Source organism: Trachemys scripta, chromosome 8 (genome assembly GCF_013100865.1).
Source record: "Trachemys scripta elegans isolate TJP31775 chromosome 8, CAS_Tse_1.0, whole genome shotgun sequence".
Taxonomy (NCBI): Eukaryota; Metazoa; Chordata; order Testudines; family Emydidae; genus Trachemys; species Trachemys scripta.
In genome coordinates this window covers 96,239,294-96,253,085 of record NC_048305.1, presented here as the reverse complement: position 1 = coordinate 96,253,085, position 13,792 = coordinate 96,239,294, and the positions used below count along the sequence as shown (strand labels likewise).

Genomic DNA, 13,792 nt, shown 5'->3' with positions numbered 1-13,792 from the left:
TGTCAGGAGTGGTCTAGATAACACTTAGTCCTGCCATGAGTGCAGGGGACTGGACTAGATGACCTTTCGAGGTTCCTTCCAGTCCTATGACTCTATGATTATTTAGACTCCTAAGAGAAGTTTAAAGATAGTTGGGTCAATATTTACCTAGAGAGCAATTAAAAATCCAAGCCCCAATCCTGTATGCCGCTCTGCATGGGTGGGCTCCAGTGCCGAGATGGAGCCCCACAGATTTCAAGAGGTCTTCACATTAAGCAGCTTGCAGGACTGGGACCCCAGTCTCTCAACAATCTCACTGCATTCTATGCTGTAATTTCCAAATAGCCTCTTTTTCACAGCAATCCCAGTAACAGTGCCAAAAGCACAGCAGAGAACAAATTGATTTTTTAAAACATATTTTATTTAGTCATCCATAAAAAACCAACATTTTAACAGTACAACTGGTTATATTTTTAATTGTAACAGCTCATACAGCCAAGAATTTCAAACTTCATCAGCAGCAATGTGCATATATGAGAGAGAGAGAAAGTGTGTGTGTTCACGATAACCATAGTTACACAACATTAAAATCATGTTGTACCAAAAGTTTGCAAAGGCAAATTATGAAGTAACAAATACAGTGTATAACTAAAGGCTATGAATACCCAAGTTAGAGACATACTATTTTGATTTAATATCTTTGCATATCCTTTATTTTTTTTAATATTGTCTTTTAAAAGCTAAGTGAACCAATTCTCGCTCAATGCAGAGTATCCTACAGATAATAGGTGAAATCATGGCTTTGCCATGAAAAAAAGGGCAGTCATTATTGTACTGCCCCAGGAGCAGACTAGAAGGTAGATTATGACACAATCACAATTTGTTTTCCAGTAGCCCTTGCTCCAAGGTCTATACCTGGCACAGCATACATCCTCTGGAGCGCTGACACAGCTGTGCTGGCCTGCACATTGGAGGGGGGGCTGAGCCTGGGCCCCACCCAATCCCCACCCAGTTGCACTCATGTATGCGGATGGAGGGGAATGTACCTGCTCTGCATTGGTTATGTCTCCCCCTGGACTGACACACACAGTATGGACAGCATATACAGGGCCTTAAGGGGATGATTTATATCCCTTTACTCTCCCGCATGGCAGCACCAGCAAGGTTGCAATTTGGCCCAGTATGCATCACAAAGTGAATGACCAAGTTTATTTTCCATTAATGCCTTATCAGTGGTTTAATCTGTATTATAAATGTCCATCTATCACTAAACAATCATTGGTTTAGCATTGAACTAGAACATAAAAAGGAACCCCCCCCCATTGGCAATTGTTTTATAACTGTTTTCACATTATTCAGAATGCAAGAACATACATTTCTCCACAAGCCCAACAAATGTTAAAACAACAACTTTAAGTAGTTTGGACCAGATGTGGACTCAATTTAAAAAATGTTGTACCATATGCAATGTCAAAACGTTTCCATGCTCATGAAACACACAGTTAGAAAAGGGGCTTGAATAGTAAACCTTCTGCAGATTTTTCTAATGTTATTTCTTCTTCAGTTGGTTAAAGGGGTCTTTTTTTTAAAACCTATCAAACTAATCCAGCTAAAATGGAAAGCAAAAAGTCAGAGCCATGTTTTGTGTATTTCAAACTTCCACCTCACAACTGGATTTTAGGTTGTCCCCTACACTTATCACCAATATTTATTCAAATGGACCTTATATAACTAAATTATTAATGTTGACAACGGGCCCTTTAGTTTCCCTCCCCCCACCCAAAGAATAGAATGGTCTGAAATGGCCCATATCTTCTCCAACTGAATACTTATAAGGCACTAAAATTATCCATAATAAAAAGTAAAATAGACCCCATGACAAGTAACAAATTATAGATAATACTTTTCTATATGGAATAGCAGCAGAGATTTTCAGTAGTCTAGGAAGCCAAAATGTTTCCTCTTCAAATCATATTAATCATATTAATTAAAAAAAGAAGATCTCTAAAACTCATGACCACTCACACATTTATAAACAGAATCAGTACAAATCAGATAGGCACAAGCAAAATGGATTTTCTTCAAACTTTGATATTCAGATCTGAAATTAAGACCTTTGTCAATGACCATTTATTTACCTGCATTAGTAATGCGAGTTTACTTTGAAGATTTCAGTAACCATCTCTAAACTGTGTTAACTTTTGACTTCTTTTAAGTTTAAACCCTGCACCAGTTACCGATTTGAAATAGACATTTTTAAAGTCATAATTAATTTGAAAATAATTCTCTCAACTTTGGCACCTAATTTTGTCACCTTCTTACCTGCCTCAGATGTACACTGCAATAAATAACTGATTTACTTAAGTATCTTTGTCTTTCTAAATTCCCCCCCTCCTACAGTTAGAAATATGTAAATTTACATCTACATCGCTATGTCTGCAACTAAGCTACAAAGAGAGGTGGTAGGCTAGGACTTAGATTCCTGAAATGAAATTACTATGAGTTGGGGAAATTGTTTTTAAAACATACTAACAATTATTGAATGTGAATTTATAAAATAGAAATCTGTATTTTAACATCAACATGAGCTTATTTGGACAGTGATAAAGCTTTTATAAGGATATACTGACTACTACAGGTAAATCCATCCTTCCCTGATTGCTTACTTAGGTTATCCAGACTCAGTGCCGTGCTGCTTTGCAGATTTTATCATACACCTCTGGAAAAGCATTCTTGCAATTCATTTGCTCCCTCAGCTTGTGGTATAGTGAACCATCAAACATATCCCAGAATTCCTCACGGTTCATATAGCAATCTGCATACAACATCTGGAAACTGAAAGAAAAAGAGGGGATAAGGAATTAAATGTTAATACTGTTGCAAAATTTCAGGTAGGAAAAAAATGAAGCTATAAATTGTAAGGATACACTGCAAAATATTTTGAAATACTTTTTTTAAACAAATGTACAGATTAATTATTATAAATGATATTGGATAATTATTCAGCTAGTCTGATGGCTGAACACTGACATCTCTTTTGAAAAAGTGGTCATGATGTACAACGGAAAAGCCAACAGAACATTCCATTATCACTTTTTGGTGAGGTGGGGAGATAAGTTAAATATGAAAAAATGCTTTTAAAATTTATTAGTGTACTTCAAATGATTTCTTTCCCAGTTAGTGTCTTGAATTGTTTTAAAATTAGTTTTGCTATGACACTAATACAGAGAGGTAAATAGCAGATACACATCATTTGAATATGTTTGGGTAAATTCCATTGACAGTTTAAATATTGTGGAATAGTTTATTTTTCTGAAAGAAAGGCTTCATGACTTTGCTACCAAACCATAGAGCACTGGATTTGGCATCAGTCTATGCAAAATTGTAGGTGAGGTCCCCAGCTCCGCTCTGGCTCCTTTACACCATATAAGAGGACTAGTGCGGCACAAAGAGGCTCTAAAAATCCCATTTGTGACCCAGGCAAAATCTCTTGGTGCATGACCTACAGAGGACAGCCATAAAGCTTTCCTTCCAAGGCGATTCCGACCAATGCTGCAGTCTACAGGGAAACCAGGAGAGGCTGCTGTAATGCAGACACACCCCTAAACAGCAGACAGGCTGTTTAATTTACATGGGAGGCCTTTCCAGCCCCTAGAGCAGCCCAATATCTGGAGGGTTCAAAAACATCTTAAAGCCACCACTCCCTCTGAGATGCAAATTCTAAGCTACTTAGAGGCACAGCACAGAATCTCAACCAGCATGTTTTTTTGTAAGCAAGCAATGCTTAAAATTAAAAAAGACAGTCATACTGAATATATAAAATCAGAATCAGTAATTAAATACTGTAATAATTTAAAGTTACGTAAATCTGATTAAGCTGCAAGGCAATAAGTTATATGGTACTATCCTGAACACTAGGACTCTTACCCATGCACGTTTCTTACAAACTTTTCCATTTGTCTCATAGATGCCCTGGCTTCAAACTGCTTTGTTTTAGGCTCTCCATAAGCTCCTATGTCTACATAGAGCTCCATTTCATCTCCTTTTGGGTGGACCATGCCAGGATTATTGGGTAATATGAAAGGACATAACCACAGTGGGTAAACCTGCAAAGATAATTTTGTATCACCAATTTTAACAGTACAATATCAGATGTCTGTTAATAAAGCATGAAAAAATGGAGAGAAAATTGCACTACTCTTCTCCAATTTTCAGTACAGAACTTATACTGATGCCCCTTTTAAATTCTGCTGTTCCAACTAGTTTCACCTTATAGTAAAACTAACACAAGTTGAATAAGATACCAAAAAGCAAAAAGAAAGTGCAATAATTTGTTGCATTTTCCGATTATCTATATCAGTGTTTCTCAACCTTTTTGTGCTGGCGAGCCCCCTACCTTAAGCTGTGGCGCAGGGCTGAGGCATAAATTAGCTTTGTGGGGCCCTCTGTGGCATGGGGCTCCATACGATTGCCCTGATTCCTATCCCCTAACAGCAACCCTGCTTGCGACCCCCGTAAACTTCTCCGCAACCCCCCTGGTTGAGAAACACCGATCTAGATAATAAACGGCATAGCTTTAAAACGCTAATGAAAAACTGTCCCAGATCCCAAGTCATTTACTGAACATATATTTAGATTTAAATTACATGTAAAACCAAAGGTGAAAGGCATTTTACTGGTGCCCGCTAAGACCAAAGTTCAAGTCCATAAGTCTGTATTTCTTGAAACAACTGAAGTCAATGACTTGGAAAGCAAGTGTTAATTCCCAACACTCTTTTCGGGGATCAACTGATTCTGCAGAAATAGAAATCTGATTTCCAATTTTGCCAAGTAAAAAGGATAAAGTGATAGAATTTTCTTTTAAAATTTGTGAGTTAAAGCTACAAAATCAGGTATTTCTGAATCTCAAGTTTTTCTTGCTTCGTTTTGTTAGAGCATTTTCATTTTACCTGCCGCCTAATAGTATTTAATTAGTTGGCAAAATTCTCTCAAATGTAGCATACTGATGTATATTTTCTGCAACAGGCACTACTGCATACTAATGCCAACAATCACCATTCATAGGGCAATCTTCCATTTACCAGGTTTTAGAGAAATGTGTTCTTACATTCAGGTCACTGTGGAAGGTACTGATAGATTTTTCAAGGCTTTTCATTGGGACCAACATGTCTTGTACAACATGATGTTGCTCATACAGCTTTCGAATAGCTTCTCCTTGTGTCAGTTTTAATAGTGAGATTTTTGGTGGAACCATCCAGCCAAAGAGGTAACGAAAAACAGGGTTATTGCCAAAGGGAATGATATCCTTTAAGAGAAAATGGAAAAAAAAACCCTGCTAGTAAAATCAATATTTCAGAATTCGGATTTTGAGAGCAACATTAAATCATATTTTCTTTCAATAGTTTTAATTGCTGATGGTCATGTTAGGCTACGTTAATACAGGTACGAACAACATGCAACCCTAAATTCAACAATGGGGACTTATGTAGTATAAAATTCTACATTAATGCTTATTATGACAATAATTTAGACAATAATTCAAAGTAGTGATTCCACAGCAACCTTGGGCACAGCTGGGCACATTTAGGCAGAGTAAATTCTCAGCCATAAGTGTGCATTTGTGTTTTTGCACTGAATTTCCTGGTTTATCTTTTTAAAGTCCCAATTCAGGAAAGTACTTATTTTAGCTTTTATCAAGCATGTTCTAAGTTTTTTAAGGGCTTTCTTGAATGTGGGCCTAAAAGAGAAATTAAAAAGGGAAGGTGCTGGTGATATTATAAAAATAAATAAAATAAATTAATGGAGATATCCCATCTCCTAGAACTGGAAGGGACCTTGAAAGGTCATCAAGTCCAGCCCCCTGGCCTTCACTAGCAGGACCAAGTACTGATTTTGCCCCAGATCCCTAAGTGGCCCCCTCAAGGATTGAATTCACAACCCTGGGTTTAGCAGGCCAATGCTCAAACCACTGAGCTATCCCTCTCCCCCCCCCCCATTATCTTTTACAGTCATACATTTGTATAAAAAAGTCAGAAAGGAATGCAAAAACAGACGTTGTCACTAGAGAAATCCCTAAATCTGCCACCACTTCATTTGGATTTCTTTCTGTCTTAAGGAAAGGAATTACTCACCTATGACAGACATAGGTGGCTCCTAAGGGAAAAGAACATTGGCTGTGCAGTGAGTATGTACAAAGTACCCCAAAACAAATATTAAAATCTTCTTTATGTCTAAAGTCTTACTTGGAGTTCCCAGAAGATACTCCTGGTATGTCGGTGGTAGTAATGTCTTGAGGGAATGTACTCTATTCCAGTTTGATTAGCCTTCAGATACTTCTCCGCATGCTTAAAAAACCATGGTTTGTAGTAGTTACCAATTCTGTTTATCTGAAAATAAAGATATATTATATATCAGCAAACAAACACCAATATAAAGAATAACTATCCCTTACTTGAAAATTCAGTAATATAAATGTTCATGGTGCCCCCAGATTTTTTCGCTTTGGAATTACACTAAGGAAAGAACAGCCTTAATGCTAAGAAAGTGTTTGGGACTTTTTAAACATGATTTTCATATTGTAGTGTGACCTTGTGGATAAAGCACTGGATGGGCACTCCAAAGACCTAGATTCTACTTCTGGCTCTGCTGTTGGTCTCCTGGGTGGCTGTGGGCAAGTACTTGTGCCTCGGCTTCCCCATCTGTAAAATGGGAATTATAATGCTGACCGCCTCTGTAAAGCACTTAGGGCTTGTCTATACTTATCGCGCTGGTTCGGCGGCAGGCAATCGAACTTCTGGGTTCGATTTATCGCGTCTAGTCTGGACGCGATAAATCGAACTCAGAAGTGCTCCCCGTCGACTCCGGTAATCCTGCTCGCCGCGAGGAGTACGCGGAGTCGACGGGGGAGCCTGCCTGCCGGGTCTGGACGGGGGTAAGTTCGAACTAAGGTATGTCGACTTCAGCTACGTTATTCACGTAGCTGAAGTTGCGTACCTTAGTTCGATTTGGGGGTTTAGTGTAGACCAAGCCTTAGAAAGCTACTGAATAAACATTTACGAGCTAGGTATTATTAAGTATTATTTACTCCTGGGGAACTTCTGTGTCAAAAATTTAAAAATTCTGCACACAGTATTTTAAAATTCTGCATATTTTATTTGTCAAAATAACACAATATAATCATGTCAGTTTCAATTATTTTGGAATTTTTTTCAAAATACCTCCAGCAAGTATGTCTGTAACAATACAAACAACAACAAAAGATTCCCCCAGGAGTAGAGAGTTAAAGAAACCTCTGCACCCACACGGATCCTCACTGCAGGATCAAGTTATAAGTTACCAGATGGAGAAGAAGGCAGAGAGCAGGTTAATCAGTTGAGAGAATGCATTAGCTTAATGGGGTCTGTCCCCAATCTCTTCCCAGGGAGAGGTGAGGATTCTCCCTGCTTCTCTGAGGGCAAACAGACCCCAAGACCCATTTAGCTGCTCTTAACCTCCCACCCTTCTTCAGCTCCCCATCCCTCAAGATCCTTGCCCCAGGGACTATTCCCCCTCAGCTACTTCTCCCACACTCACTGCCCCCTCCCTCAGGGCAGAGCCCTATGTCCTCACCTCTCCTTCCCCTGGAGCCTGACTCCTCTTTCCCACCCCTCTTCCCCCTCCCCCACCCCACTGGGAGCTCTGTGGTCCCTCTGCTTCCCCACCCCCAGCACCGGGGCCCCTCTGTTCCCCCCGCATCATTGGGGTACCTATGCTCCCACCTACCCACCCCCACCACGGGGTACCCTATGCTCCTCCCACCACCACTGGGGACCCTGTGCTCCCCCTTCACAGCCTGACTGATCCCTTCCTTGCCAGCCCCACCGCCAGAGGCCCTAGGACAGTGCAGAAAACTGACTGCGGAAGCTGCAGCCAGAGAACCTCAGCTCCTGGAAGAGTGAATCTGCCTGCACATCGCTGCAGGTAAGAGTTCTGCCTGGAGCCGGGGTGTGTGCCATGAGCAGACCTCTGGTGAGAAACTTGGCTGGGGGGAGGGGAGGAAGATGCCCCCCTGCCCTCTCTAAATAGTGCTCCTGGCCAAGGCTCCCCTCAGTTTTCCCATTGCTGCTTGTGTGAGCCCCATGCCACTGCAGGATGGGCGCAGTGATGGGGACATGGGGTGTGCACTGAGGCTGCCTCCCAGTGAGGACTACAGTCAACTGGCTGCACGGAGCTTTGAGGGGGGGAGAGGGAGGCGGGAGGGAGGGAATCACCCTACAGCCCGCTAGTTCCCCCTGCCCTGGACATGGACTCAGCAGTGAGCCTGCACCTGACCCTGACATGCGCAGGGGCCGGGCCTGCCGCAGAACCACCCCAGGGCCCTGTCCCTTTGCGCCAAGCGCACTGCGATAGTGAGCGAGAGTGAGTCTCGCGCGCTTGCCCAGGTCTGCCCCTCCAAGGCAGCGATTTACGTCTCTCTCAGCTGCTTGTGATGCCCTCGCTCGGGACCGCTGCCGATGGGGGTGCATGACCCCTCTCGCGGCTTCTCTTTGCTTCCCCCTCAGAGGAAAACAAAAAAAATGTGCAGGGGACATGAGTTCTGCACATCAGCAGTGGCACAGAATTCCCCCAGGAGTAATTATTATAGTGTGCCAATGTGTGTGTCTCATAAGCTTTCCTCATTAAGGATGAGTTAAAATAAGGTTTGGCCTGCCCAAAGAAAGTTGAGTATGGGAACTGATGTTACTCTGTTCTCAAGCCAGTAATGAACCAAACGCCTCAGTGTTTCTGTAGAGCGGTCAGCATTTCAGAAGAGTTGCCACTAAAGAGACCCATGGCATGTTTTTGTTAACATTAACCCTGATTTTCTAATCAGATGTTAGTTTGGGTAATTGCAGTGTGACTATCTCCCTCCACATGTGTTTCCTATCTTAAAGCATTGTGTTGTTGCTATATACTGTTCAAGTTGGTTCTTTTCTTCTTGGAGTTGAAAAGCAGCGGCGATGATGTAAGCTAGAGATAGGAAAAGACCTATCACTTTAGGAAATGTATGCGTTACAGCCTGAATTGATAGTTACCTGCAAAATTCAAATGTTAAGTATATTCGACCATTCCAGCAAATTCAATATCCATTAAAAATATACCTCTTGTACTGATCCTGTTACAGTTTTGGTTCTACTGTCATGCACTAGAATATTTTACATGCAAGAGAACTAAAAATCTTATTTAAGAATAGGATTCCTTTTAGTTACCTGGCTGTCTTCAGCTTCGTCAGTCAAGACTCCTGTCATAATGACTGCTTCTTCCAAGGAGTACACCAGTCCTTCCACAAAGTTATTCTCTTTCTTTTTAGATTCCTCAGTAAATTTTTCACAGATCTTTTCCAAACCTCTCACAGGCTTGTAATGTAATTTTACATATTTCTTAGCAGGAATTATTTTTATTTCCGCAGCAACCAGGAATCCCAGAGTACCACAAGACCAAGGCACTGCGTAAAATAGGTCTGAATTTTCAGTCTGCAAAAAGTACATCATACTAAATCAGATGTCTATCCATACAACAATTGATAACATTGTAAATCATAGCAAAATAACATTTTATCTTACTGGTGTACATCTCACAAGGCTTCCATCAGCAAGAACAAGTTCGTAGGCCAAACAGGTATGTTGAAATAGTCCATAGATATGGGATGAAGACTCAATGCCAGTTCCCATGATCAGACCACCTGAACAAGAGAATGTAATCAACTGAAACATATTTCCCTTTAAAATGAAAATGGTTTAAGAACAGAGAGGAAAAAATTAAAGAGGGCTTCTGGAAAATGAAGTCTTTCATGTTATTCCTGGTAGCAGTTTTAAAGAGCAGGTGCATGTCTAAAATATAACATATGCAGTGTTGTTGTAGTTGTGTTGGTCCCAGGATATTAGAGAGACAAGGTGGGTAAGACACAATCTTTTACTGGACCAACTTCTGTTGGTGAGAAAGACAAGCTTATGAAAAGAGCTCTGTGTTAGCTCAAAAGCTTCTCTCTCTCACCAACAGAGGTTGAGCCAATAAAAGTTATTACCTCACCCACCTTGTCTCTATATATAATGTGTGATAGCAGAATACAAAATTCAGCAAGAATTTAAAATATATATATATTTCTGAGAAACTGAGACTGAACAACATAGTAAACTGCATAAAAAGCTATTTAATATACAGCAAAAGTCATGCTCTCTTATCATAAACAATCCTCACCTACTGTGAGATCATCAAGTTCTGGTACTACTGGAAGAGTCCAGCCCATAGGATTCAGATGTGCTGTCAACTGCCCCATGGTGACCAACGGTTCCACACGGACAACCTAAGAGAGAAAGCATTCAAGTATTAATTAACACAAATGTTGATTGCACTTCTTATTATCAGTTCTGCTCTTTAATTTAGACACTCACGAGTGTAACTAAAAATAGTTAAGAGACTGTTTCCCCCTTCCACCTACCACATCTTGAAAAGAAGAGTGAGGTTCAATCTCCAAAATGTAAGTCAAACTAATCTTTCGGACTTCAGCTTGTTAAACACGTTACATTTTTTTTTTTAAAAAGCACCATGCACTCCTTTCAAAATCTGATATTCATAGTGGGTTTACTATGGCATACATTTCATGGAAAAGTGTGTGCACACTTTGCAGGCTCATCTTAGTTGCACAAATCCTGCAATATGCATGAAGCTGGGGTTATGCAAAGGTGTACCTATGGTTGTACAACTTCAGTTTGTAACTACCCACGGGATTTGCACAAATCAAGTACATGTATTATTTAAGTGTGGTATATATTATGAGGAAGACCTTTAAAATATCTAAAATTAAACTATATTATCCTTTAATAAACAAGGTCTAGTTTTGATGTGCTGACTTGACACTAGTGCCTTGAATCAAGGATTTATCATAACACTTCAGAACAGGCAGAAGTGTCACCACTAGTGAGGAGAGGAAAGTATTCCAAAAAGTTTCAGAATCTCTATCATCAGAAATCAGATACAAAGGTGTTCTAAAGGTGTACAACTCCAACTGATGTCAATGAGCATTGAGTTTTCTGACACAACTAGACCTTGTTTATTAAAGGATAATATAGTTTAATTTTAGATATTTTAAAGGTCTTCCTCATAATATATACCACATTTAACAAAAAGCCCAAACAGAGCATTAAATATATATTAATTTTACCATTATATTTGGAGTTTCCTCAAACCCTGTCTTCAGTACCTGGTGGAAAGTTCAGGAAGGATTGCTCTTTGATGATATGAGGACAAGACACAGAATACCGAACAGTCACAGTCAGTGCTCCAGTTCCTATGTTATGAGATTACATTCATCCAGTACAGATTCCTCCCTCTGCCTTTGTCTATACTAGAAAATTTTACCAGTTTAACTTGAAATCAATTTTAGTTAGTTAATCTAGCTAAACTCATGAAAATACCTAGTTTTAAGCATACTTGTTAAAGTCACTAAATAAAGTTAAATTGATACAAGCAAAGTTCAAAATCAAGTTAACGGTCTACGAGTTTGTACCAGTTTGACATCAATTTAAAAGTTAATTTAAATTGATGCAATTTTCTAGTACAGACAAAGGCTGTTGTGAGAGAGAGTAGTGTTAAGAAACCAGACTACTGCTGATGGAAAGGTGGTGCTGCATAAAACAGGTTGGAAGTGAATCCTCCCATCATCTCAACCAGTTTGTCAGAAAACATGGAAGTTGCACAAAAAAAAGATAGTAAAGCAGTTCACATCTCTTTCAAAGCCATTGTTTCGGTATCTAGGCAGACATGGGACGACAACAGTGAACAGATTCACATTTGGAAGGTTCTTTGCACCTATTAGAGTTGGAAAGTTGTTTTTTTAAAGAAAAGAGAAAAGAAAAGAAAAGATGAAATTTTGTAGAGAGTGGAGGGTTTACAAAAAAAGAACCAATATGACAGATGGGCTCAACCAGACCTGTTCACCTAATAGCCTTCCTACTGTGCATCTTGTGTCCACTCATTTCTCTCCCTGCAAGAAAAAACTCCCTTCTAGAATCCAAATATTTCCTGATCACTCAGAATATGGGTCTATTAAGATTGTCTGTTTCCCATGCAGAGGCACAATGCAGATGTGTTTGGGTTTCTAACACTGTAAGGGAATATTTAAGTCCAAAAGGACTAAAAAAGCAACAACGCTTTTCACATTAAAAAAGGGTGACATGAGAACATTCGCTCTTGGATTTGTATAATTTTTTAATAAGTGGGTTTCAATTACCTTCAGGGAATTTAGTGTCCTTTTAAGCAATAACCATAATAAAAGTGTTGTAAACTTTAGTACTAAATGTAAAATTTTTAGTATTACCTGTTTTTCAACGTCCACCTCTAGAATGTCCATTAAGTTGATCACTATATTCTTATGAATCTTCTTGTACTTTCCAACACGAAGTGATACTGTTAGCCAGCCGGGTCGGCCAGTACACATGTATGTTTTCCCACCTTCATTTTTCCATTCCTGCACCTGTAAAAGGTTATTGTCATAGTTCAGGGCAATGCACCTGTATTCCTCCTCATGGTCCAGCAAGGGCACCCATTCTTAAGCTTTCAGCTCCCCAGCTGTTGACTCCACTAGGGCAGAGACATGCATCTCTCTCCCTCCTAACCAGGGTGTTTCAAGGCTGCGCATCTCCCAGCCTACATTGTGAATTTCCCAGCAAAGTTAGACTGCCTCTGCAGACTTGCTTTATTTTTCTCCTCAGAGATGGTAAATAGTGTAATTGCCACAATTAAGTTATCACATAGCTCTTTCTAAGCAAGCACATTTATTATTAAAGAAAAGCATTAACTATAGAAGAACCTAAAATCATGGTAATAAGCTTACCCGAGATCACCCTCTTACTTCAACCAGGGCTTTGGCCAGCAAACAGTTGTTAGCTCACAGCAAGCCCACTCATGTATCTGAACATCCCTTCTTTATATATGTTTTTTAATTCTGTCCTCATGTAACAGGTGATCAACAGATAGAAAGGTTCTCTCTCCCCTTTGCCCCAACGTCAAGGCAAAGCTGCAAAAGGCTGAGTTCTTCTATAACCGGAGTAATTGTATTTGCATACCCTTTCTCCTAGAGATTTCCTGGGAAACCTACTTAACTTTAAAAGTTCATTCTTGTCTTGGCCCCTTATTTCAAACAGTCCTTTAAAGCTCATAACTAGGGCTCCGTGTCTGTCACGAGGTTGCAGAAGTCACAGATCCCATGACTTTCTGCGACCTCCGTGACTTCTGCAGCAGCCTGTGCCGCTGACCCCGGGGCGGCCCAAGCAGCTGGCTCCAGGGGCCATCTGCACTGGCTGCTGCTTAGGCGGCCCTGGGCAGCTAGCCCCGGGGACCACCTGAGCATCAGTCCCGAGGGGCAGCCGGAGCAGCCACTGCTCAGTGGCCGTAGCAGCTGGTGTCGCTGGCCCCACCCCAGAGCAGTGGCCCCCCCGGGACTCCCTCCCGATCAGCGCTCCCCCACAAGATTTAGTCATGGGTATTTTTAGTAAAAGTCATGGACAGGTCATGGGCCATGAATTTTTGTTTATTGCCTGTGACCTGTCCATGACTTTTACTAAAAATACCCATGACTAAATCGTAGCCTTCCTCAGAACACTTCCCAGGGTTTCAGATGTTACATACAATACCACAATAATATATAAACATTTGCATTTTTAATAACATGAACTCCTAAGATACTTAAAGCTAGTTCAATAAAGTATGTTGGGGATATTGCAGGAAACTGCCATCGCTGTCACCATTATGATTAAACTGATGCTGTGAAGTACAAAAATCTATAACAAAACTGTAC

The 13,792-nt window shown here is 40.4% G+C and overlaps 1 protein-coding gene across 1 annotated transcript; it reads right to left on the bottom strand.

The window, feature by feature from the left end:
* Nucleotides 1-381: 381 nt before the first annotated feature.
* DHCR24 (24-dehydrocholesterol reductase) lies at nucleotides 382-12,663 on the bottom strand. Its single transcript, XM_034779498.1, has 8 exons — nucleotides 12,314-12,663; nucleotides 10,195-10,300; nucleotides 9,561-9,679; nucleotides 9,207-9,470; nucleotides 6,222-6,365; nucleotides 5,087-5,284; nucleotides 3,907-4,085; nucleotides 382-2,814 (listed from the first exon to the last, which is right to left on the bottom strand). Exons 1-8 carry the CDS (start codon nucleotides 12,431-12,433, stop codon nucleotides 2,661-2,663), a joined length of 1,284 nt encoding a protein of 427 aa, XP_034635389.1. The 5' UTR covers nucleotides 12,434-12,663; the 3' UTR covers nucleotides 382-2,660.
* Between the last annotated feature and the right edge of the window lie 1,129 nt (nucleotides 12,664-13,792).

Excerpts from the sequence above, each read along its gene's own strand:
- DHCR24 (XM_034779498.1), bottom strand. The coding sequence starts at position 12,433 with ATGTGTACTGGCCGACCCGGCTGGCTAACAGTATCACTTCGTGTTGGA. Across the intron at positions 6,366-9,206 it reads ACGAAGCTGAAGACAGCCAG|ATAAACAGAATTGGTAACTA; the intron begins GTAACTAAAAGG and ends CTTTATTTTCAG. Across the intron at positions 4,086-5,086 it reads CCTTCCACAGTGACCTGAAT|GTTTACCCACTGTGGTTATG; the intron begins GTAAGAACACAT and ends TTATCTTTGCAG.